The sequence below is a fragment of the Molothrus aeneus genome, chromosome 16, assembly GCF_037042795.1.
Source record: "Molothrus aeneus isolate 106 chromosome 16, BPBGC_Maene_1.0, whole genome shotgun sequence".
Classification (NCBI taxonomy): Eukaryota; Metazoa; Chordata; class Aves; order Passeriformes; family Icteridae; genus Molothrus; species Molothrus aeneus.
The window spans coordinates 434,472-461,410 of NC_089661.1; the positions used below are offsets into that span (position 1 = coordinate 434,472).

At 51.3% G+C, this 26,939-nt stretch overlaps 1 protein-coding gene across 1 annotated transcript; it reads right to left on the bottom strand.

The window, feature by feature from the left end:
- Positions 1 to 3,606: 3,606 nt before the first annotated feature.
- ATP6V0C (ATPase H+ transporting V0 subunit c) lies at positions 3,607 to 14,619 on the bottom strand. The gene is made up of 3 exons (XM_066561039.1): positions 14,339 to 14,619; positions 5,478 to 5,661; positions 3,607 to 4,435 (listed from the first exon to the last, which is right to left on the bottom strand). The coding sequence occupies exons 1-3, from the start codon at positions 14,412 to 14,414 to the stop codon at positions 4,231 to 4,233; spliced, it is 465 nt and encodes a 154-aa protein (XP_066417136.1). The 5' UTR covers positions 14,415 to 14,619; the 3' UTR covers positions 3,607 to 4,230.
- Positions 14,620 to 26,939: the final 12,320 nt, after the last annotated feature.

A 26,939-nucleotide genomic window follows, 5' to 3' on the forward strand; every position in this document is an offset into this window, starting at 1 on the left:
TTGGGAAGAGCTGGGGAGTATATGGAGCAGCTGCAGGGGCAGGGCAGGGGCCAGCACTGCTGCTGCATGAGGGGCTGTTGAAATATGGCCTTGTCTTCTGATTATCACAGGCATTCACAAAGATGTGTAAGAAATTGTCCCAAGGCACACAGGAGCCATGGAGGCTGCTTAGAACAAACTGCCAGTCTCGGGAATATACATGATTTCCCAAGATTTGTCCTTAGCCTACCTCATGCAGACAGCCATTAGAAGAGGGTGGCTGAATTCACTCTCTGCCACTCAAGTCACCCTTTTCCCCTCTGCCAAAGGCAAAGGAAGAAAGCACAGCTGTAACAGCACAGACAGGGCAGTTCAAAGTGCCAGAAAAGGCTCTGGAACTTACACAGTCCCTGGTATCCCCTTGATGAATCCTGAAGAGCCAAACCTGATCCTGCGTTGAGGGCAGCTTGTCCCGCAGCAAAAGGAAAATGGGAAAGACAAGCCACCAGTCCTCCAGGAGCTGCATCCTGCCCAGCTTGTGCTCTCTCAGGTCTCAGGTCTGAGAGAGCTGTCAGGGGTCAGTAGGTACCTTGTGGGTACAGTGTGCGTGCCAAAAGCCTCGGCCCCTAAATACGATAAGGTCAAGGCAGGATTTTTCCCTGTGTACTTTTGTGTTGTGACACAAGGACCAGCTTGGCTGAAAACCACTGATAGAAGTTGCAAAGCTGTGTCTGTCAGGAGCTCACTGAAGAAAAAATAACAGCATTTATTAGCTTTAACAGGAACAAAAATGGAGAAACATTTTGGGAAAAATCCTTTGACCGTGAAACAGAAAATTCTCACTTCAAGGCAAGTGGAATTGCAAAGATGTGCTCTGGGTTTAATTTAATCATGTCAAGAGAAAAAGATAGTTAATAGCTGTAAAACTAAGGCCAGAGGTTGCAAGTCCTGTGCATCAGAGATGAGTAACTCTCACCTGAGCACAGTGATGGTTTGGACAGTACAGCCGGCTAGAAACATAAGAATGCCCTACAAATCAGTATCCCGTGGCCAGCCTGGGAAGGAAACAAGGTTTACTGAGAGCTGTAGTCATTAGCTCTGCTGTTACTCTGTAATTAAAAACAGAAACTTAGTTTCTGGGATCAGTCTCTCATAATAAGGTCTTTTATTTCTCCAGAGCTTTTCCTTTCCAGGTTACTATGCTTCTCTGTAAGCCAGATCTCCCCAGGAAAGCCGATCTCTGAGCAGTCAGAGATAAAATGCTGGTACTGAAAAATGCTTCTCCAACAGCAGTGAAAACAAAAATTGCTGCCCTTTGGAAAAAAACAACAACAAAAAAAAAAAAACAGTGTGGAAGGGTTAACAAAGAACAAGGTCAGCAGGCTCTGTGGAGGCATTGTCTGTGCTGGCAGCTCTGGCATCTGGTCCTGAACCTCCCAGAGCCTGCACTGACTGCGGATGGCCCTGTCCCTGTGGTGCTGCTGCAGAGGCCCCATTCCTCTCCTCTCCTCTCTGCAGGGCTGACTCACTGCAGTGCTCCCAGCCACACACGGAACACAAAAGCACCATGGCTATGCCGGCACAGCCACCCCCTTTCCCCTCCTCCAAACCAACCACCGAGTCAACCCCTGCCAGCTGGGATTGCCCTCTGATCTGCCATGCTCCTGGCAGTAAAAGAATTTCAAAAACCCCAAAGGTCCCTCATCTTCTTAATGTCGCGAGTCACTTGAGAAACGTGCTGATGCAATAGTACCAGAAAAGGACTTGAAATGGGAGTTTTCAGTTGGGAGTCATCACAGAGGATTCAGAGTGTCACATGTCATGGCTGAGGCACTACAGACTAATGTTAATCTGACTCTTGGTGTATTTGCAGGTACTTGGCACAAAGTGATCCTCCCCCAATCCATGCTCACCCCAGCTCTATTCTTCTTGCATGGGTATATTAATGACTAAGGTTTCAGTTCTAAGGCATGAAGCAAAATGCCATTGAAGGGATTTTCCCTGCACTGGTTCTGGTCCTATTAACTGCCTCTGCATGATGTCACCAACTTACAAGGGACCTTAAGGTACCTTAGAACTGGGGACCTTTCAATTGCTTATTGCTTTTGGAGATGAGAGCACTTACCTGCTCTCTTAAATACAAGACTGGCAGTAGGGTCCCCTTACAGAAGCTAGAACCAAATGTTAAGCATATTTGCAACCGCAGACAGGGCCCTCTCCTATCCTTTCACACAATTTGGCTTGCCAAATTCAATTCCTCTCAGCAGAACTGCAAGCTGGATGCAGCATCCTCTCCAGAGCCTGGGATTGGGATTCACCCCTCAGCTGCAAGCTATCACACTGCACCAGGAAAGCCCCCTCTGCAGTCAGTGAGAGACAACTAACAGATTCCATAAACATTTATGACCCCTGGGGAAAGCCTAATTCAGAGGTTTAGTCTGCTTTTGCTGATGAAAGGAATGATTGAAACTATTCAGATCGGGAATTTCTCCTTCTACCAGCCACTGCTTCAGCAGGCATGCAGGATTTTCCTTCAGTCAGCTTACACCTTTGTACAGCCCCACCACCATCTCACACTGCCACAAAGCAAAGCACTGTCCAAGCAAAACCAGCCCACTGAGAGGTGACTGCACAGAGATCAGTGTTCTAGGAAACAGCAAAAAATAAGCCCATTCTTTGTTAATAATTATTGCTGACCCTGACAGGACAACCAGCTCATAGCCATAGTCTCCTGAACGCGCAGAAGGTGCACACAGTGGCACCAGGCCTGGGCTGGGCAACACTCTTGCCAGGTTAGAAGCCCCGAACAGCTTCAGTGAATTCCTTATGTTCTGGCCACAGCTCTTCACGGTACTTGCACCACTCACTGGACAGGTACCTTGGTGAAACACACATACGTATTTTCATTCCCAACCAGGTGAAACATTCCTCCAAATACATGAGCTTGGTTTGATGACAACTGCACTGCTAGTACCAGGTGTCTGAGTAGTAACATTTTGGCTTTACCACTGAAAAGGTCCAACACATATTTCCCATATAAGCTTAGCAGTACTTAGCAGGCCAGAGGAAGATGCTCCAGCACTCAGCAGCTGCAGCACCAGAATCTCCCAGCTCAAATGGTCCTGTGATTTATAAGATAAAAATACAAATTCTTGACTGAAGCCATTTTGTTGATGAGACTATTGTTGAGGTACTTCAGAGGCAATTACTATTCACAGTACAGCTTCCAAGCAGCTCAGCTTCTGCAGGGCCAGCACAAGGACAGGCTGCTTGTTTCCTGACAAGGCAGCTCCTCTACTGGTCACAGGCTGCAGCCTGCACCCTCTCTCCCTGGCCCTTGGCGCAGGCTGCAGCTCCCTGACCCCTGGTTACAGAGCACCACACCGAGCCAGGTGTGATCAGGGTGAGCACAGCCCTGCATCCCTGCTCACCACAAATATGGCCCATGGCAGCAGCTGGGAACCACACTGCCACAGCCCAGGAGAAAGGGAAAGCTGTGGCAGAGCTGGCAGCATCATTGGCATGCTCTCCAGTCACTTCAGGAACCTGCCTGCCTCAAGAAACCTCACCCACTTCCCAAAGGAGCAGCAACAGCTGGAAATCAGAGCCAGGGACTCATTACAGCAATGTAGTGAGGAAGTTTTATTTGGAAACATGGTAGAAGTTTGTAACCCAACACTGGGTGCACGACTGATGCCGGAGCATACGCAGTTACTATTGAAACACGGGAGTGTTTCGGACAATTGCTGTAATAAAACACAAAATTCTCATACTCCAATACCAGGACACTACAGCAATCTTTAGAATCAAAATTACATCCAAGGAATTCTCTGCACTTACAATTTACCCCACAGTGTAATCTACCTATATATAAGATTAATATATATAGCATGGGAAATTGAAAATCCTTGCTCCATAGATGTATGAACATGTCAAGTCTTTTATAAATAAACATCCAGTGAAGAGAAAAAATTACATTTCTAGTTCATATTTATACATAAAATACTAACAGCAATGGGTGGAAAATTGCACACGGGCCACCCCAAGCCATGCAGCAGGCCTGGAGCAACCCATCCAAGTTAATATTGAAGTACACACAGGACAGACGAGTCACTAACATATATTGCGCATTTACAAGAGATCAACTACCAAATTGGGACAACTGTACACATTGGAGAAACCATTTTCATTCTGGAGCTTTTTTTTGTTAAACGTAGATTTGTTACATCTCTTTACATCATACCGCAACATTTACTTCGTGGAGAGGATAAGGGCAACAATGAGGCCATAGAGACCCAAGACTTCAGCAAAGATCAAAATGAGGATCATCCCCACAAATAACCTGGGCTGCTGTGCTGTGCCCCGGACACCTGCATCGCCCACGATACCAATGGCAAAGCCAGCAGCCAGACCGCTGAGACCCACGCTCAAGCCAGCGCCCAGCTGAAGGAAGCTCCTGTGGGACAGAGATGGAAGAATTTCAGTGGCAAGGAACAAGACACCCAGTCTTAAGCCCCTAACTGTTTCAACAAGCCCAATGTGTCTCAAAGCAATGCTTACTGACACTCCTAACTCTGATACTTAAAAGATAAGCAGCAGTGAAGGATCTTCACCTGATGTGAACATACTGAGTTACTGGGTTCATCTGGCCACCAGCAGGCTCAGTATGCTGTCAGAACAGCACTTGCAGCAATGCCTGTTCCACAGTACTTTGCAGCCTGTTAGTAGCTGCTCATCTCCAACCTTCAGCCACAGCACATTCAGGTGTCTTGCACGGTAGAAGCTGGGCAGGAATGGTCTGGTTTTCCAAGGAGAGCATCCTGTGGAGCAGTCCCTATCAGTGTCTGCTCACCTGGCAATTGCAAAGGACCATTTGTATCTGCTGTTTTAGACCATATCTTGTTAGGCCAAGCACACTGCTCATAGGTACAGCCTCTACAGCAACACAGCAGGATTGTTTGTCACTTCAGCAGCATTGTTTAATTCCAAGAGGGCTCAATCACACCAGTTCCAGCTGTTTTCAGAAGCCAAGAGCAGACTAAGTTTCAGACTGTAGCTGCTAGAGGCCTGATGTACAGCTCAAGGATTGACTTACCACAGCAAAAGCAATATTAATTATTTACTTGCATCTCCCAGGCAACAGCAGATCTATTTAGACAGTTTTGGAAACACCTGTGCATCCAGGTCTGGAGTCTGGCATCATGACACAAGCTTTGCCTCCTCTCCCAGTGCTGCCTGTACATGGCTTCTTTCAAGCCACAGCCCCACCACATGAGCAGTGGGATGCCCAATTGATCTGTGACAGCCAGTACAGCCAACTCCACTGGGGCTGAGGCATCTGACAGGACAGCTGGAATCCAGCCCATGCTCCAAAGCCTAGCCAAGCACATTTAGCACTGCCAGCCCTTCCAGGGGCCTTGAGCCAAAACCACCCCCACAGAGAGCATCAAACAGTGACAGGACAGTCTGAAACAGAACTGCCAGATGCAGCAACTTACTTGAATAGCGTGATTTCAGGTGAGAGGGCATTGGCAATGAGCACTGCCACTACAAGGCCGTAGATCGCTATAATACCCGCCATGACCACAGGGATGATGGACTTCATGATCAGCTCAGGCCTCATGACAGACATGGCTGCAATACCTGTGCCACTCTTTGCTGTTCCATATGCAGCTCCCAAGGCTGGAAGAGAAAAAAAATGCATTACACATATCTCCAAATACCATTTCTTTCACTAGGCTGCAGTTAGAACAGCTAAGTCAGCACAAGGAAGGATTGTGAAAAACTAACACAGTCACATGACAGCCAGGAATACTCCCCTAAAGGATGAGGAAGTGACCTACCCAGAGTCCTACTCCAAAAATGAATAAGAAGTGCTGTTCAAACACAACTGATAGCAGAACATCTTCCCAGGCCAGCTTCACAGCAGGCACACCCCCAGCAGCCATCCATGCCCCTCCTTAGGGGCCAAAATCCAAAGTCCCAAGGGGAACTCCAGTGTTTGTGTCCTCCCAGGGTCCACACTACAAGGCTCAAGAAAGCACATCTGTTTACCCCAGCAGAACACAGCTGAGAGCTGGGCCACCTGAACTGAGTTCAGCTGCACAGATCTCCTTTGTGGGGCCCGTTCTCCCACAAAACCCATTTGCCTATGCTTTGGCCCTGGAGTTAAATGTGCCATTGCAGCTTTATCACCGAGATAGAAGTCAACTCAAATATTACTGCTCCATGTCATTCATTGGAGAAAGGTTCTGGCACATGGAGAGTGTGACCTCACCTATGAAGGATTCCGGTCTGAACACTTGTCAATCCAGCCACTAGAACCACAAAGAAGAGTTTTGCTTGTAGTTTATAGAGGACCACAACCACCTTACACCTAAGGTTTACTCATCATCTCTGTCAACACTTGAGCATGCAGAGACCTGCACAGGATGATGGGTTTATCACCTGTACCCGAGACCTGCTGGAAGAGTCCAAAGCACTATCCCTAAGTAACTTCTGCCTTGAAAACTTCCTCAAATATATTGTTCTTTGATTCTGCAGTACTTGAAAAGACATCATTCCTTTCAGCCTTACTGGGGAGTACTCTGGAACTCCACAGCTTCCTACTGTATTCACCATCATCCAGAGATGATATGCATGTCAACTGCCAGCCAGGAATAAGCCCCTGAAGCAGCAGAGACAGGCATATGGAAGGGCAGGCAGTCTCTTTTTCTGACACCATCAAGATCGTCCTCAGAGGTCAATCCTCTTTGGCAAGAAAATGTTCTTGCATCTGTTCTAAAACGCTGCTGGAGTATACTTAAACTGTGGGCATTTAAAGTCTTTGTACTGTTCTGAGACCTAATAGTTACTCTGCTCCACCCAGAGAAAACGAAGGTTTCTCCAAGGGAGACCTGCTTGTTCCACAAAGATGTGTCACTGCCTTACACCAGTATCAAAGCATGAGATTGTGCACCTTGTCCTGAAGAGTAGCTGGGAGGTATTTGGATACATGCTTCCCTGCTTCTCACTCAGCACTCCCATAAAGCCCCTATTTAGAGTAGTCATCCTCCTGGCTTGGCACTAGAACCCCACACCATTCATACAAGCAGCACCGCTGCACTAACACAAGGTTCATTCTCAGAAGGAAGTTCAGTTTTAGTTACAAAAACCTGAAGGGAAAGTCTCATTAACTACCAATTTGTTCTGTGCTAGCAAAGCTCTTGAACCTTGACTGGCACCAAGTGATATAAAGGGCTATTTTGGGCTACTCAGAACTAGAACCCAACTTAGGAAGCTTGAGCCAGGAGCAACTTCTAGCTGCAAATATAAGATGAACCTGGAAATTAGCACATGGACTTAATCAGCCATTTCAGTGATGGCTCTGTTTAGGGTCTAGCCCTTAGGAACTCAAGAAAGAAATCACTGACTTGAACTAGGAAACCTTTTTGTTGACAAAGCACCTTCTAAGAGCAGGAACTAAGCCTGAATCCTGGTTCCACTGTCTACTCTGGGTATAGAATTTAGCAGAAACCACTTCTCCTGTCTACAGTCTTTTACAAACCTCTCAAAAAAATGCAGAGGCTTATGAGGAAGTTCACTATTTAAAGTTTTATCAGTCATCACTTCCTCCAAAAGCATGAAGCCTACTTGAGGGTGTCCCAATTAATGTAGTGATGGATTAGAGAAGGTGATTTTGTAACCCCACTTACAAGAAAGTCAGCTTGCTCAAGCTTTTGTGGAGGGGCAGTGCAGCATGAGTTTGTCAGTTCCCAGTTAAAATCCCAGAAGAGGCCAGATCTTATGCCTTGAACTTGTTTTAGATACAGTTTGAAAGAAAGCCTATGTTTACCAGTCTTCACATGACAGTCTTAGATGTCACTGAAACTCTACTGAACTCCCACTGGTGGCCACACAGAGCTTCAGAGCTTGGCACATCTGCTCCCAAGGAAGCCTTTACCACCACCCCAACCAAGAGACATCTCCAGCACCTTACAAGGCAGCTTTACTAGTCTGGCAAGTAGTCCTTGCATCTTTGACATTATCTCAATATTACAGGGAAGGTGTACCTTCCTGAAGACAATACCTGCTTCCCACCATGCCGCTAAGTGGCACAGCCACTCAGTTTTGGGCTATGGACACCCTGGACAATGTTCCTTCACACCTTCACCTCTACCTTGCAGCAGCTCTAAACAACTGAAGCACATATACTCATATGCTACATTTAAATAACCCTGATCGATTGGAAGGATTTGTTTTCCAAAATCCTGCTAAACAGAGTTTCAGGAGAGCTCTGTGGCAGACACTGGAAATGGGGCAAGAGCTGAACCTCTGCTACACACCAGGACTCTGGGTTTTCTGTGTCAGCTCATCCAGCTCCCTCACCTCTAACATACAGGCCAAGCAAGCTCCAAACACTATCTTTAAAGAGGTAGACCTGTCAAAACATTTACCTGGCAGGTCAAAAAGCACTTCACCTATCTAGTTCACCAGAGACAGAATCCATGCTGGTCTCTAACCAGGAATTGTACCATTTAGAATTTCAATGATGTTACAATACAGAGAAGTTGCAATGCACATCACTCAAGACCACATACTCCCAGTAATCCTGTTTCAAAGGTTAACCCCCTTGTGAAATACCTGATTTACTCCTTGAATTCACAGCCCAGAGTTGATTTATGTACTGCTCCTGGGGGCAAAATGCCCTCCCCTCTGGGCTGAGGATATGCTGCCTGGCACCTCACTATATCTGTCCCTTTAAAAATGATAGCAGAGGGGGTGGGGCTGTGCAGCTCCAGGATCAAGTATAAACTAGACAGACACTTGCCACATAGGCTGTAGTGTCAAAGACTGAAGACTGGTCGTGTTCTTGCCACTGCCACAGCTCTCCACAGGGCTCCGCCAGCATTTTGCTCTTCAGATCAAGGGCAGTCCCTACATCAGAACCAACCTGTTCCAGCTCCAGCAAGTGACTGTGCTCAGTCAGGTCACACACCAAGAAGAGTAACCTTGCAATTAAATCAGATGCAAGTCACTCCCTTGATACAGAAAGAGGCTGTGAGGAGCCTTCCAAGTCAGGAGATCTAGTAGCACAGATCCAGTTTCACCAGTTGATATATTCACAGAGGCTCAGCCCAAGAACAGGCTCAGAACCAGCCACATACACTCCAGCAGCATTTGGTCCATTCAAAGCCAGGGATTCCTCCCACGTCCCACCATGGTGAAGCAGATTTCCACACTGCATGTGAGAGATTCGCAGAGCACTAACATGCAGAACTTGCCTGCACGAGAAGTGAGCTAGTAATAAAAGCCAGCTTTCCAATTAGGATACCACTGGTTACTATCACAGCAAGCATGAAGGACCATTTGGGATGAGCACTTACATTTGGAGCCTTTTAAAACTAATCATTATCAAATGGGCTGCCTCTGCAGTAGGCAGGCTTCCCTGGGAGCAGACAGGCACCAATTCACCAATATCTATTTATCCCTGAGCAGGCTGTTCTTAAAAGGCTGGAGAAATGTTCGAGGTGACCTCTAGGTGAAGTACAGTCCTTGCTTTGCCATACCAGAAACCTGGACACTTCCAAAGAAACAGGCTGCTTCCCATAGGTTGGTCCTGCCCCCTCCCACCCCACCACATTCAACAGCTCCACCTCAAGTTACAGTAATGGATACTTTTGGAAAAAGCCTGCTGCTCTGCCCAGGTGCAGCTGCACAGAACAGACAAGCTTCCTTAGGGGAACTGTACTGGAGCCTATGCAAATTCTCATCACACTGGCTGAAGCCTGTTCCCCAATGAAAACCCGAGGAGTAAACAGTGAAGCTGCTCTACAGGAAGCTGTAAGCTCTGAACCCTGTAGTGAGTCACCTGTTTCAGGAGTAGGGATAACTTTTTGTTCTTCCATAATGTAATGAAAGGCAGCTAACAGTGTCAGCTTACTGCATTATCAAAAATTCTCCAAGACTGGCAGGCCTTTTAGTCTTGGGTCAATACATCTGAGAACTTAAAAAAACACCAGCTCCTTTAGACATTGCTGTAATAGCAGCAGTTCAAGGAAAATAAAGGATCTGCCAGCAAACTGTCCATGAGCTGCTTCAACTGGCACTCTGGATTGTCTGACACAGCACACAGAGCTCTTTGATTTTTAAGTATGGTAAAGCACTTATGCCATGGAGCACAGGTTTGTCCTCCTGCAAGCAGCAAAGTTCATCCAGACACTCGTTACATATCTTTATCATCAAAGAGGCTCCCTCACAACACCTTAAAGACGACCCATTTCACAAACCAGGTGACCAGTGTATTCCAGGTACTGACTGGCAGAGCAGTGTGTTATACCACTTAGCAAGACCCCTTCCTAACCAGCAGGTCTCAGAGGAGCTTAGAACACTCAGCAGCACCCACAGCTCTGCTGCCCCATTGCTGTGGCATGGGACAGCCCCTGCCTGCACCCAGCAGACACTCCTGTGGCCACAGCAGCCTGACCGAAAGCCTCGGGCTCATAGGATTCACAGTCTGAAGGAAGTGAGTGCAGCCAGTTACTGGAGAAGCACACAGTGCTGTAAACCATTGCTTCAAGGAGTACCCAACAGCCTGGTCAGGTTGGGATGTTGTTCACTTTGCAACATCTGTGTAAAACCAGTCATGTTCTGGAGATGGAAGAGGCCAGTTCTAGGAAGAAAAAAAGCTGACCAAGAGGTCCTGAGGCAGCTGTTCCCACCACAGGGAAAACACCTGCAGGCTGTGTAGTGACTCCAGGGCGACACAGGGATCCATCAGGAAGCCAAAGTACAAACTGCAGCATAACTGCTTAAGTCATGTTCTGCAGAGCCAATGGTTCATAATGATGATCCATCTGATTCTCAGATGTTCCCAAGACTGGCATTTACTGAGAGAAAACGATGCCCTTGTTGAGACGCCTTCCCTCATTCTCAAGCTGCAGAAACATCGCCTACCTCACTTCTGTTACAGCACTTAGGTCTTAGCCATCCACTACTTTACCTGCTGCAAAGGACAAAAGCTTAAGCTAATCTCTATTGCAGGCAGTCTGGTAGTTCACACACCTGCCCACATCACAAGCACCCTCATTTGGAGCAGAAAATTACCTTGAGCCGCACTCCACCATCTTATTTTTACCTGCAAGCGGCTCTCCTGTTCCAGCTCCCCACCTCTCAGACAGTATTTTGGGAAGCACAGGTGCCATTTGCCTTTGAGGATGCAAGCTGTTTATAGTCATGATGCTTTCCACAATCAGACTGTGCAGGGCTGTCAACTGCACCAAACTACATGTTCTGAGCCAGCTATTTCACCATGGAGGTCCCTTAAAAGCCAACCAACTGCTATGAGATCTAAAGCCCTAGTTTAAAACAAAAGTACTATTTCACTGCAGCAAAAATTAGAAGACACTAAATTAGGATTAATTTAACACTGGTGGCTAAAGTTCTCTTCATGAAGAATCTTCCAGCTGCTTGTCAGTACAGCAGGTATTGAAGGCACTGAATGCCCAGCTGGAGTTCAGGCCTAAGGACAACTCCTCTCACCATGGAGGGCACAGTAGGCACACTTGCGACAGCTTTGCACAGAGCACCAGCACACACAGAACCAGACAGGTCTGCCCAGCACCACACTTGTCCATTCTGGTGTGCTCAAATCACATGAAAAAGCTACAATAATTTAATCACTCAACAGCACCTGACCCACCACATTTCACACATGGGAAATAAGGAACTGCAGCAATGAGAACAAGTTGTAATCTGCAAATAACCAGACAGGCTCAAAGATGGCCAAGGTCACAGCAGCCTGCTCTTGTCTCTTGCTGACCAGAACAAGTTCTGCTATCTATTTACCATCAGCAAGTAGTGCTCACATAGCACATAGGACTGCTCCAAGTCGCTTGTTTTCACATCAAACTAGCCTGGACAGTATAGAACCTGAACATGTTTACTAGAAACATATCTTGGAAGTACAAGCTCCACAAGAATGTGATCTTTAGATATAGCATGAGTCAGACATGATTCACTGCACTAATTAACACGGATCCAGGACAATTTTAGAGTTTTAACTGCTTGTCCAGATTTAGCTCCTTACTTCAAAATCAGGGGTTTTTTTAACAACTACCATCAGAACATGCTGTGATGCAACATGCCTCTTACAAAAGCTACATAACACTGCAAGTTTTAGTTTATCCTCTGTTGACACCTCTGCCATATTGCCTTAAAAATACAAACTGCTTCACTGAACAGCCACATCTAAGAAATAATTTCCCATCAGCACTATCTATAACCTGTTGTCCAGAACCTGAACACATCACTGGCCCTGGCAAGAGTACCCGCAGGGCTCAGACCTGCTGGTATTACAACATCATTAAGGTCAGGATAGACCTCTGAACTCATTGAATCCAAGACGACTAGACAGATTCTGCATCAAGGACCTCTCACAAAACAGCTGCAACGCAACAGACACCAAACCTTCATCAATACAGCTTATGCACTGACTTTGCATTCTCCTACTCAAACCTTCCTTCCCCTTGCAATCCCACAGCACCATGCTGTCATGCTGCAGCTTCTAGGAAAGGCTTCTCTGCTGGTTCAGACACGCCAGCACCACTCCAAACTCCTGTTAAAGAGCTGACTCAAGTTTGCATCCCTCACTATGTTTCAGCTGAGGCACACTCACACGTCACAAGCATGGTGGCTAAAGCCATACAGCCATGTTCTTCTGCTTCCAAAATCCATTCTGCAAGAGGAAATCAGCAACTCCTTCCTTGGAAGGAAAGCTCAGTATTTAGGACCATTTTGCAAAATGCAGTGAACCATTGACTATTTTTTCCCAACAAGTAACTAAATCTTAGTTTCTTCCTCCATTATCTTCAGTAGCCAAGAGGCAAGTAGGTCAGCAGTCCCAACTCTGGCTACTACGGCATTTCAACCGTTGAGTTTCAAGAAAATTTTTACCTGTCAAGTGTGAGTACAATGTCTGAAATCCAAGGTGGCAGGCCACTGACTGCCCTCAGCATGAACATCTGCATCCCACCACCATGTACAAACTAAGCAAGACTAAACACACCTAACCAAGCTTTTGTTTTATCAAAAATTTAAGTCACAAACATGGCTGGTGTGGAACCAGTCCATGGTGCCCACACCAGCACGGCTAGACAGCTTCCTCTCAAGCACTAATTTTAATTTACTGTCCACTTGACTCTTTGCATGATTTCATCTCCCACACGCATCAATCAAGAGCAGCTTCCCAAAAATCCATCCTGCAGACCCAGCCACCATCCCAGAGGCCATATTAACACAATGAGATCCCAAGCACCTCAACAGCACTTACGCAGCTTGAGCTACGACCAATTCAGGACTAGAAGGGAGCCAAAGACCAGTAAGTATGTTCACGTCTGTGGAGACATGGGCTAAGCCTTCAGAAAGGAAAGCCAGATTGGTTCCTAATTGTTTTATTCCCAATTACTGTGATACTTGCATTTGGGAAAAAAACAGCTGAAGCCTTCCCCATGTTAGATCCAAAAGGGAACAGCAGGTCTGCACCCACCAAAGACCAGTAAACGCTGTGCAGGAACAGCAGTCACCTTCTGTAGGTTTAACAAGGCTCTGAGAGACAATGCATTAAAGGATGGTATTTCTGGTGTAAACCAACATTTATGGTCCCTACATCTGTGCTCCTTCAGTGGGAAGAGCAGTGCCGCAGGATGACCCAATTTACACCGCACTGAGCTCGCTGCCTGGAGACGCAGAGGGAGGGCCATGGAGCAGGGCTTCCCCCGTGCCCTGCCATCCCCGTTCCACGGGGTAGCTCAGGAGCCCGTCCATCGCCCGCAATGGCATTAACGTCTCTAAGGCGACCTGCCCGCCAAACGACCGCACATTTATGTTTAATCTCGTTAAAAACCGGTCTTGCGTTATCCGGGGAATGGTTTAGACACCACGTCCGATTCACAGTGGGAGAAGCGCCGCCGCCGCGGAGGCCAGTGGAGGCAGAGCCGGGGGACTCCGCGGGCAGCCGGCGCACGACCCCCCACCAGCACCGCGTCCGCAGCCCCGGGGGGACCCCGGCCCGCGGCTGCCCGGAGGAAGGGGGGGTGGGGGGGGACGGCCCGGGCGGCACCGCCGCAGTCACGTGGCCTCGGGGGCTCCGCCGGCGGTGACGTCACCGGCACGGACCCTCCGCTGCCCCCGAGAGCCCGGATGGAACGGGGGAGAGAGTGGGGGGGGCGCCCCCAGGCCCCAAGAATCCCAGCCCCTGCCGGCGAGGGCGCCTCGCCGGGGCAGGGGAGTGACGGGGAAAAAGAAGCCGCTTCCCCCACACCGTGCTCCCCCCTCCTCCCCACCCTCCCCCCGGCCCCTCCCGTTGCCGGTCGGTGCTCACCGCTGAAGACCATGGCGGCCGAAGCGCCCATCACGGCGAAGAAGGAGGCGTACTCGGGGCTTGCGCCGGAGGACATGGCTGCGCGAGCTGGGCCGGGCCGAGGCGCCGCTAGTGTCGGAGCGCGAGAGGGCGGGGGAAAGGCGGAAAGCTCCGCCGCGGCGCCGGTCCTCGGCGGGCAATGCTCGGCCACAAAATGGCGGGGGAGCGGGCGGGGCAGAGGGAGCCGGGGTGGGGGCGCAGGGCGGGCGGCGGCGGGGCCCAGGGCGCGGAAGCTCCGTCCCGGCGGGAGTGGCGGCGGCGCGCGCGCTGCGCCCTAAATACGGCCTCCGCAGGACAAAATGGCGGCGGCCCGCCCGTCACGTGATCGCACCCACCGCCCCCGCCCGCCCCGCCCTCGGCGCACACCACGCGCGCGGCAGGGGGGACGCCCGCTCACGCGCTCCTCACTCCTTCTCCCCGCGCCCCGATCCCGGTTCCGCGGCGCGGCCGCCGGCGAGGTCAGCGGCATCCGGGCTCCCCCGCCCGCCCACAGGTCGCAGCGGCAGCGCTTGCCTGCGCTGGCTGCCCGACTCTGATGCCCTCCCCTCGTTCCCCCCTCCGCGCTGCCTGGTTGAGCCCGTCCGGCCCTACGGCCGCGGTCCGCTGAGCGTGATTCAGCTCTCATTAGCATAAGGGGCGTGCCCCGTCACGGCCCCGCCCACGCGGCGGCGGCCTTGCCTCGGGCTGGTGATGTTGGAGTAGTGTCCGTGTGTCTCTTGCCCCTGTCCTGTCCCTTTGTCCTGTCTGTGTGTCGTGTCCCTGCAGCACCGCCTGGGCCGTGTCCCGTTACCTGACCCCAGGACGCGGCTCCTGCCGCGTATCCCCATGTCCGTGTGCCGTGTTCCGGTGCCGCATCCCCCACGGTGCATCCCGTCGCCATGTGCCGTGATCCCGGTGCCATGTCCTGTGTCCCATATGCCGTGTTCCCCATGCCATGTCCTCCCCAGCACATCCTGTGTGCCAGGTGCCACCTGCCCTGTGCCTTGCCTGCGTGCTGTGCCCCCTTTCCTGTCAGACCCTGTCACCTGAGCTGTGGTCACCTGTTGTGAGCTTCCCACGAGGCATCAGCTGTGCCCGTGGGGCCTTGCTGGCTTGGGGTCCCCTCTAGGGCCTTCCAGCCCTTGCACTCCACATCTTCCAAGGGTCCAGTACCAGTAGCATCTGTTGGAGTTCTACTGCTGTCCCATCCATCAATCCTGCTCCCTTGGATGTGACAGCCAGCCCCTGGCCCATCCTTTTCCCCAGGCTGGAGGTGAGTGGGTGGGCTGGGTCTGAACTGTGGTATTATCCCTCCATAGGCTCTGCCACCTGCTCTCTCCTGCAGGCACTCCCCTGAGCCAAACCTATCCCAAATCATCCCAGATGGATGCTCCTACAGCCCATCCTGGAAGGGTGACTCATGCCATTTTGTTACCCAGAATTTGGGGGGTCATTAACAGTTCCTGCTGCCATAAAACTGGCTGAGCTTTCCATGTCCCAAAACACCAGGTCTCTTAATTACTCAAGGGCCACCTCCCTTTTCCCCTGTGTTGCCACTTTTCTGTCCCACTCAGCCTTGTTAGAGCCCACAGGGAAGGTGAGGACAGGATTTACTTTGGCAAATTCCTTGCTGCTGCTTGAGCACAAAGGGCCCTGGCACTTCAGTGGGCAGAGGTGGCTGGCATGTGCTGGGGACTGGCAGCAGGGCACGCTGGTTCTGAGGGGGAGACTGTCTTGTGGCAGGCTGTCACCAAGTTTTCATGGGGACATCCAGCACATGGCCCATGGCAGAGGTTGGCTGGAGGCACAAAGAGGAGCAGTGGGCTGGGGGTCAGCCACAGAGGTGGAGCCTGTCCTAAGCCCTGGCAGAGGTGGGTGCAGGGGCTGTGCATCCCATCTGGGGAGCACACTGCCACTGTCACCACCACCACTGCCACCAGCACTGTCACCAGCATCCCCACTGCCACCATCATAACCGCCACCAGCACCACAATCATCATCACTGCCACCACCAGCACCACTCCCCCCATTGCTGCTTGTCCACAGTGGGACATGAACTTTTTCAGTGTGGTCATTGTTTTCATCACTCCGTGGTGGTGGCTGTCACTGCTAGCAGTGTCTCCAGCACCTCAAATTAACCTTTCACTGTCACAGGACAATCCCTGCCTCTAGGCTCCAGAGCAATTGGTCACTGAGTGAATTTCTCACCCCTTGGGCCACTGGCAGCATCAGCAGTTTGTTCACCAGATTTGGGCTGGTGAGTGAAAATGGGGCCTGGCCTGTGGTGCCTCATCCCACCCTGGTGCTCATGTCTGTGCCCTCCTGGTGCTCACCTGGGCTGGGTCTGGCCACGCTGCCACCAGCCCTCACCTGTAGTGGGCATCTCTCCCAACACTGTGCCTGGCCTGGCTGCAGTGAGGGGACCTTGCAAGGTGCTGAGCCCAAAGAGAGTGCCATGCGCATGCTGACTGGCAGGGATGAGCCCAGATCTCTGCCCCCTGGAATTTATCTGTGGGTGATGGGTGCTGTCGTGTTGTTGGGCGAGAGCCTCAAAGCCCCAAGGACACCAAGAGACTGGAGCAACACCAGCAACAATATTTGGAGCAGGGACCCAGGGCCCAGGGTGGATTTTAAGGGCCCCTAAAGGATACTCTTCCCCCTGTGCCTCTCCCGGGTCCCGATGGGCAGCCCTGGCTGCCGTGGAGCGGCTCCGTGGCCGCGGCGCTGCCGCCTCCTCCTCCCGCAGCTCCTCCCGGCCGGCGCTGCCCGCCGATCATCCGGCCCCATCCCCGCTCCATCTGCCGGCGAGCGGCCATCCCGGCCCACAAAGAGCCTCCTGTAGCCGGGAGCTCACGAGTTGCGGCGGCGGTGCCGCTCCGGGGATGCCGTGTCTCCGGAGAGGCTGAGCAGCGGCGCCCCGAGGGCCGAGCTCGCCTCCTTCCACCCTTTGGAACTGCCGGGAGTCTCCCTGCATCGTGCTCCAGCACCTTGAGCCAAGCCCTCTTCTCCTTCCTTCTCCGCCTCCCATGCTCTTCATTTGGGACTCATTCAATGTCTCTGGGTCTCAGTTCTCCAGCCCTAAAGGTACAATAAATTGTTTGGGTTTCACCTGAAATTGCTGATTCACAGCAAGGATACTTTTAAGGTCTTGGCAACAAAATTTCCTTTCAAAACATTGCATTTTACATTTTCCCTGCTGCATGTATTTATTCAGCTTCCTCCTACCCGGGTGGAGCCATGGAGGTCATGGTGGAGTCAGTGTGGTTCCCCCTGCGCATACTGGCGCCAACACTCTTAAGGGTTTGCACAGAGGGGAGGTCTGGGTGCTGGAAATGAGAGCATCCACCTCCTTTCACCCATCTGGGACTGCCCAGCCCTCCTCACTCTCTCCCGCCCCTGGACTGACCAGGCCGATGGAGGGAGCGTGTGCCAGGCATCCTCCTGAGATGCCCGTGAAGCCACACTGGTGGCCCGGGTGTGGCTGTGATCGGTGGAGTGAGGGGACACAGGGATGCACAAAGCCCACGTGGGCCAGAGGAGGGGAAGGACTCATTGGATACTGGCGACAGCAGGACACGTGACCTCTCCGGGCTCCCTGTCATGCCCGGTGCGTTGCAGCAGGTACCCAAGAGTAACTGAAGTCCTTCCCAGAGCAGGGCTGTTCGAAAGCACCGTGGCATTCCCAGCACCAGCAGCATGGCTGCTGCAGCTGCGCCTGCAGGCCCGGCAGCGATGGCACCCTTGGCTGGGGGCTCTCAGTCAAACCTGGCTCTGTTCTGGCCCCATGGTTGCTGCACTCAGCCAGCCCTCCCCAGGACGTCGCTGCCCCCCTGCCACCCCTCAGCGGGGACACCAAGGCTCTCATGCCAGTTCTGCTTCTGCCTTGTGGAGCTGCAGGGGTATTTCTTCCTCAGGGAAAGGGCAACGAGAGGAGGAACAAAATTCAATGCAAACTGGGAGGTGAACACAACATCAAAGGCAAAGGGCCAGAGCTTGGATGCAGAAGAACCCAAATGAATTCCTGTTCCCACAGCAACCAGCACTCACCCCCTCGCCAGGCGCTCGCCAGGCTGGCACCAACACGCCCACACTCACCAGGGGGATGTGAGGGTGGCACCTCCAGTGCTGCCTTTTCCTTTTGAGCTGGATTCACCACATGGCATGGCATGGCACCACACCAAAGCAAACCCAGCCTGAGAGGGATTTTGGGTTGCCTGTTCCCATGGCAAGGAAGGAGCAGAGGCATGAAGTGGGCTTTCCAGCAGCTTCAGGGGAGAGGTGCCACCACCTTTTGAGGGGTATTTTCTGAGTGGCCTCATGGCAGATGACTCTCCCACTGCCCTGGGCCTTGTCTGTGCATGGACCAAACACCCTGGAGAGCAATTTCAGAGGGCTCCAGCTTCTGTCAGCTGCTTCCAGTGAGCAGGAGCTGGACACTGTCTGCTCCATGCTACATATGGGACTCCAGGGCTGCTGACCTGCCCTGACCCAGCTGGTTTTTGTCAAGTTGGAGAGTTGTTTACCAGGGGATCTATTTCTAAAAGCAACGGCAATGCTGGTGGTTTTGCCCATGTCATGAAGCAAGGTGGAAGGCATCTGTGAAGCCAGCTGGGAGCACCCTGCCCCTGCAGGACAGGTCTGGGTACAGAGATGCCAGGGTGGGATTGCGTTGTTGCAGAACAGGCAGGGAATGCTCTGGCCCCCTCGGTACCATGACAGATTTTGTGTTAAGGTGTTAAAAATGCAGCTGAGCTCAGGACAAGCCCAGGTGGGCTTTCAGTCTGGAGGTCTGATAGACACAGTGGAGCTGAGCTGGTGCAGGGATTGGGAACGAGAAATGCAGGTCTGGCAGTGGATGCATTGCTCACAGCCTCGGCAGCAAGCGCTGGCCAGCCACAGAGCAAAACCTATGGAGCATTTCCTCATTCAGTGCCTCCTGCAGGCACTGAATCACAGGGCAGGAGTCACAGCCTTGGTGCCCATCCCCCGGCTCCTCCTCCCTCCCCGAGTCAGGACTTTGGGGCATTTACAAAAGGGGTTTCTCTTGCTCTATTTTGGTCTTAATTAACTGATGCCCACCCTGAGTTGTTAATTCTTTCCTGGGACTTCCCCAGTGCTGGACTTCCCGATAAGGCAATCAGGGGCCTCTGATCCTATCCTGTCCTGTCCTATCCTATCCTATCCTATCCTATCCTATCCTATCCTATCCTGTCCTGTCCTGTCCTGTCCTGTCCTGTCCTGTCCTATCCTATCCTATCCTATCCTATCCTATCCTGTCCTATCCTATCCTAATCTACCCTGATCTCTTTCCCTTCTCATCTTTTTGTCCAGGACTTCCCTACCCTATGTAAACCCTCTGATCTTCCTCTTTTCCACACCACGTTTCTGTGTGATGCAGCTGGGAAAATATCCGTGTTCCTACAGTTTCTTCAGCTCCTGAGAATGGTGTGGAGAGAAGCTGGGTTTTTTCTGCCATCCTTTTCCTGAAATGCCCTATCCAGGACTGCACACTGTGTGGGGCTGGTCTTCATCCTTCCTTCCACAGGGGATCCATGCTGGCTCCCAGCACTCAGCTGGCAGTGGGGATCAGCCCAGGCTTCCCACAAGGAGGTTCTGCCCATGGTTTGAAAATAGCATTTATTTGCTCTGGGTTACCATAGTTACTGGTGGAAGTCATGTGGCTCCTGCTGTTGGGTTGGGACATTCTCTCCATTATGGCATCACTGTCTAGTTCCACCTTCATGCATGGAAAAGGCAGGAATTTCTTGGGCATTGGGTGGGCTCTGCATGGGATACCCCCTTCCCCCTTAGCACCCTTCAGCAACCCACTGGCTGTACCTGCAGTGCTGTTGGGGATTTTCAGTCCCCAGTCACAGGGTTTGTATTTCTAGGAGGAGCCAATGTGGTTTTCCCAGCACACAGCCTGTCCCTACACTGCATCTGAGAGCTTTTAGAAGCAGACACTGAGACCCAGCACACCAACCTCCCACCCTTGGTTTTTGGGAAGCTGGTTTGCAAATGGGGGCCTGGAACAGCTGACATATCCTGGAGAGGCAATTTTGGAGGCAGGATGCTTGGTGAGATGGGCATGCAGCGTGGGAGGGATGCTTGGTGGCTGGGAGCCACATGTGGGCTGTGCTCCAGGGCTCCCTGCAGAGACACCCAGAGAAGTACAAACCCAGTGCTCAGGTTAGCCTGCACTGGAGCCTTTCAGCCATGGCTTTTTCTTGCCAGAGGCTTGTGAGTCCAGGCACTATCTGTTATCTTCCCACAGCCATGGCAGACATCACCCCACAGAGAGAGCCTGGAGCTAGCCTGGAATGCCACTGGGACTCTCCTGTCTGTGGATCTTCTGCTGCCCTGGTGTCACTGAAACTGTGGGAAAAACAAAAACCCTCCAACAACATTTTTATGTTAGAGAGTCAAAGCATTATTTTATTATCTGGCCAGGATGTACCACAGAAATAATCTCATCCACACATAGTCTGGGTATGCAGAGAGAATAATTCCATGACACTTTCTTTTACAAGATTTTCCCCAAACTTTATATAGTCAAACCCCATAGAGATGCACTTTTTTAAAGTTCATTGGTCCAGAGTTGAGTAACCCCCAGTATTCAGTTTCCCATTGGATCCGAATCTCCTCACCTCTGATGTTAATTAGATCTTCATTCTTCGATTTTTCATAAGTCCTCTTTGGAGGAGATGTCTCTAACTCTGCCAGAGGCAGAGTCTGAGGTAGGTGTTGGTAGATGGCTGCTGATGTTCCGTTGATGGCCTTTTATCTTTCTGGGTATTTATGGGCTACTCCAAGTCCATCAGGCCTCATCTAGAGAAACAATGTCCTGGAAACAAAGCTTCAGTTCCCTTCCCCAGGGCAAAGGTGAACAAACCTGGCTAAAGTTACATAAAAAAATTTTTAAACTGGTATGTTTTCCAGCACTGGGAGCTGCCCTGGGGACACGGGGAGAGGAGCATATTGGGGACAGGATGTGGCAGGACAAATCCAGGCCCAGGGTGCCACAATCTTTTTGAGGATAGAGCTGCTGGCAGATGCTGAGAATAGGCAGCCACAGGGCACCAAGGAAGGGAAGGATGATTTTGGGTCATTACACTCAGTTTTGGGGAGAAAATCCAGGTTGGTGAGGGCAGAAACTTTCTGCTGCCCGGGTGGAAGCTGCTTCAGAACCATGTGCTGCACTGCTCCCAACGCGGCCTTTGTCACTGAGCTGGGACAGTGCCATGGCTCTGCCCTCACAACCTGCTTCTTCTCTGTGCTGCCAGCTCTCCCTTGGCCTGTGGCCCTGGCAGGTAGGGAGGGAGATAAACCTTGGCTGGCTGGCAGAACAGCACCTTCCTGCAGAGCTGCTGAGGATGAGGTGCTGAAGAACCGCTGCTGCGAGATGCACCAGGGCTGGAGTCTCTTCTCCTCTCCCTGTCTCCCTCCCTGCCTGGCTCAGCACATATCAGAGTCCTCACTACCAATTAGCAAATTAAATCCAATCCCTCTGTTGGTATTCACATATTCTTTGAACAGAGAGAGACATAATTCTCTCTCCCAGGATTTTTCCTGGGAAAGGCAGTGAGAAAGCTCAAAGACAGAAGAGAAAACAATTCTGATCTCTACTTGCTGCTCCTGTTTGGCACATGTGGAATGTGTTATGGTGATTGTTTACCGAAAGGGATTTGTTAATTGGACTCTGGTGATGGTTGTTTTGAATGATTGACCAATTAGGTCAAAATTGCGTTGTGACTGTCTGTAAGGGGTCACAGGTTTTTCTTTAGTACATTAGTAGTATGATATAGTACTAGTATAGTGTAGTATAGTATAGTATAGCTATAATAAAGCAGTTCTTCAGCCTTCTGAATCATGGAGTCTTTGCACGTTATTTCCTGGCTGGGGGTCATCCTGCATCGGTACCTCTGTCACTTCCCAAGTATTCCTACACAGCTGCTGTGCTTGTGCTCCTCCTGCCTTGGCTCCTGCACTCTGACAGAGCATCACCTCTGGCATGCCGTGCCTGCCGGCCTCTCCTCCAGGTTCCCATGCCTCTGGACCCCTCAAGAGCTAGAGATGAAACTGAGATGGTGTTGGTGCCAGTGGCAGCTTAGTGGCAGCTGTCTGGGAGCCCCTGAAGCTCCTGTCCTCTGTAGTTCATGGATGCAGTGTTACCCCCACCTCCCACTCTCCTCCTGCACGCATTCTCTGTTGGGCTTGACTAATACACTTAGAGAAGGATATTTTTGACTGGGTAAAGAAATTTGCCAAAACAGGGTCAGATTGTCCCCAGCAATTGTTCTGTTCATGGGCTGAGGTGACCAGTTTTTCTGCAGATGTATTTCTGGGTGTGGGTGCTGGCAGTGCCCCAGTCTTACTCTGCTGGTCAGGGGGACCACGGGAGCTGTGCTCCGACCCCTGGCAGCCCCCATTAGTTCACAGTGGGGCAGGACATCCCACGGCCTCATCTCCCTGCCCCACTATTGGACAAAGGATGTGGCAGCCAGTGCCTTTCCTGGCCATGTCCCTGCTGCCCAGGACCACTCAACCTAAAATATTGTGGGTGAGCCAACTTAACCAGCACTCAGTTATTACTTTGTTTGAGGAAAGACAAACTGAAAGCCAGAAGGAATGTGTTTCCTTTGTTATCGTTATTCCCCTCTCGTGGTGTTGTTTCCTTGCTCAGTTTGCTGGGGAAAATCGAGCCCTGGATGCCCCTGGAGCTGCTGCTGAGCAAAAAGGCACGAGACCTTTTTATTTTAAGCATAATTTTTGTGTTTCCTGGGTTAAGCATCTCCCTTGTGGGCAGTTCCTCTTCTCCAACCTCCTCTGTGAAACGTCCCGCTGTGGCGAGAGGACAGTTGGCTAATCATGGGGACGAGGTGACATCTGCTTGTATGAGCCCCGCCTGGGGCGGGCAGCCCAGTACCCGCTGGCAGCTGCAGGGACCAGTGCCTGTTTTCCAAAAGCATGAGCACCTCCTCTGGAACGAGCAAGTTGGGAAGGATCCAGACTACCAGAAAGCAGAAAAAGCTGCAGCAGTGAGAGGGAGTTTCTGTTCCTCTTGGGTTGGAAGAAATGCTCACCCAAACCCAAAATTCATATCCTGAGACCAGGTACTGAGCTCTCAGGGTCTGCCCTGTCTCTGGCTTCATGTGCTGCCTTCTCCCCTAAGCCTCTGGAGACCAAAGTGCTGGTGCCTGGAGCCAGGGACATACCCAGCCCCAGGAGACAGAGACGGTATTTTAGAACTGCCTTGGCAGGATGAAGAAGAAAAAAACATAGATTTCACCACCAGCCCAGCCCCAGGGGCTGGGATTTGTCACACTGCAAAGGGGACTGAGCCCTGAATGTCTCTGGCTGCAGCCAGCAAAAGTGGGGGCTGGATGCACTGTGGGACCTCAGTCTGGGGCTGTTTCACCTCTCTCCTGTGTGCCGGAGCCTGACTGCGATTTCTTCTGCCCAAGCTCATCATTGACCATGGGTGTGGCATCCAACACCTCCTTTGAAGGAAGCTCCATCATGCCCAGTCAAAGATGGCCTTATTCAGACCTGTTGTAGCAAAGAGAACACACCACAGGGAAATTCAGAGACCCCCAAAGGCTCCAGTTCAAGTTCCCAGTAGAGTGGGGGGCAGCTGGTTACCTGCAGGTTCCTGCTGGCCACTTACACCTGTGTCAAAGGTGCACCCCAGGCCTCAGCCCATGACCACCACTGCTGGCAGAAGGTGTGCTGCCCTTGGGGCTGAAATACCCAAGAAAGATGATACTTGATAGGAGAAATTACCGTGTGCCATGGACCTGCTCACGTCAATGACACCAAAGCAGAAGATCTGGATAATGACCCCAGGGTTTTCAAAGCCCAGTCCTCTCTTTTCTAGTGGTTTTTAGGCTGCCCATCTATCATGAAATTGTTTAGGTTGGAAAAGGCAGCCAAGATCCTTGAATTCAAGCATTACACTAGCTTGGCCAAGGCCACCATTAAACCTTGTCCCCAGATACTGTAAGCCTACTTGTTTCCTGAACACTTTCAGGACTAGCAATTCCATCACTACCTGAGCAGCTGTGCCAGTGCCAAACCACCCTTGCCATGGAGTAATTTTCCCTAATACCCAATCTGAATGTCCCCTGGCACAACTTGAGGTTGTTCCCTCTCTTCCTTTCCCTGTTCCCTGGAGCAGAGCCTGACCCCCCGGCTGTCCCCTCCTGTCAGGAGTTGTGCAGAGCCACAAGGTCCCCCCTGAGCCTCCTTTTCTCCAGGCTGAGCCCCTTTCCAGCTCCCTCAGCCTCTCCTGGTGCTCCAGCCCCTTCCCAGTTCTGCCCTGGTCCTGCTGCCACACCATGGCTGGTACAGGCCATGTGTCACTGGCTACTCTTGACCACAGGCAGTGGTCATGGGCTCTGCAGGCATTGCCTACTGCAGAGACAGCTTCAGTCTGGGCTCCTTGCTGGGGCAGAGCTCACTAATCACTGAGTTTTGCAGAAGACACAGCCAAGATGGCAAAGTTCAGTGGCTGCAGATGAAAAGGGCAAGAGCATTTGCAGATGACAAAAGATCATACAGGGATGTTGGCTCAGAAAAGGGGAAGAGGAAGAGGAGACTCAGTGGAAAGATGTGGGGGGAGATATGAAAACAATTGGTTCCTCTTTCTATCATATCCCCTAAGTACAGCATAGAAATTAAAGGGCAGCATATGTCGAACAGATTAAAAGAAGCTGATTTTATATATTTTATTTCTTAGTTCAGAAAGTTTGTGCATTCTTCAGAAAGCCAGAGGTAAGGACAGACATGGCACAAAGCCCAGGGAATAATAAAAGTGACAATCAAGCACTGTGTTTTCCAGCACTGCTTCAAGGGTTTAAAAAAACAAGAGGTTTTACAGTGAGCATAAAACCAACTTTGTGACTCCTTTTGGGAAAGGGGGAAATACCAGCACCTTTAGGCCCTGAAGGAAACTGGAGACAGCTGGGATGAGTGCAGCTACACAATGTCCTCACAGCCTGGTCCTGCACTGGACTCTCACCTTCAAAACACTCTCCTCTCCCTGGAGTGAGAAAGCAGTTGGACACTCTTGGTGTATGCTGGGAAAGGGAGGACACCTCCCTGCAATACACGGGAACTGTGTTTAGATTGCAGCCCCATATCTAAGGTCAGGACAGGGAGCCTCCACCAAGCCAAACATCTCAACCAAATCTCAGTTTCGTTCCTTGTCCATCTTCCCTCCAGGATACACAAAGCTCTGTCCTCACCCATCCCTCACACACAGCTGGCTCCAGGCTGGCTGAGCCTAGAGGTGAGGGATGGCCTGCACAGTCTCAGGCCTTTTCAAGGAACAGCTGTTTCTTCCACACAGAGATTTTTTCCCATCAGCTGACACAAGTCAGGATCACATGGGGAAGCTGAGCTCAGGAATAGCTGGCTATTTCAGAACGCCTGTACATGTGTATTAGTAATATCTGCTGAGGCACTGGCTCACTGGAACAGCCACTGCTTGTTCCCTGGGCACTTCTCATCCTCATGGTCCAGCCCTCCCTCCCCATTTCCATGCTTGCAGGAAAACTTCCAGGTGCTGCAGCAGCCCTTGGATGGAGATCTCTGCATCTCACTGGGAGCTGCAGGCTCAGAGCTCCCGGCTGGGTGGGAGGTGGCAGCTCGATGTGCTGGATCTCACCAGGCAGCCCTGGGGATGGCACAGCGTGCAGGAAGGACAGTAGGGAACATCTGGGATTCGGATATAGGGATTCTTGGCCCCTAAGGGCTTTCACGGCAGATCCATCCGTGGTTGCTTTGGTGATGGTGAGGGACCAGCAGTAGGGAGGATGGGCTCAGGACAAGGTCCTTTGGAGAACCACCAGGGTTGTTTGGGGCCAGGGAAGGGCTGCTCCACAGGGGACAGTGGCTGACTCCAGGCATCAAGGGGGACCTGTTGGATAATCCCCATTTCTGCAGCCTTGGTGTGACCAGGGGAACCGGCATTGCTGTGGCAGTGCCTGGAGCCACAAGAGCTCACTGTTGGACATGGCTGCTCCTGCCCAGAGCAGTGTGTTTCTGCAGAAAACTGCCCAGAAATTCAAAACTTCCCCATTTTCCCTCTACCATGTGCTTGCAGTGCAGCTCTCCAGCCTGGAGGGGTATGTTCATCATGTGCCTTTCATCATCTCTGGCAAGTGGCTTTTCACATGGATTCACATCCCTGGATTTGAATTTTGAAAGGCACATCAATGCCCTTCTGAAAACCTCCCAGGCTGGAGGGAGGACACAGTCTGGGAAGGACAAGGACCTTGAGCAGCCATCTCCCAGGCTCTTGTAACCTCTAGAAGTTCTCCTCTTCAGTCGGGTCAGATTAAATATTAAACCCCTAAAAACATCCCCTGCCTGAGAAAACCAGTGTAAAGGCAGGGCTGGAGCTGACTGGAGTGTACCCTTGTTGTGTGTACAAGGAAACACAGATCCAGCGCCGGCGAGCAGGCTCTGGCTGCCTGAGGGACGGACCACGGCAAAGGTCACAAGTAAATCAGGCCAAAAGCTTCTGCCTGGTGTGCATTGAGCTGGTTTACAGGATAAGAGCCTGCCCTTCCTCCTTTGG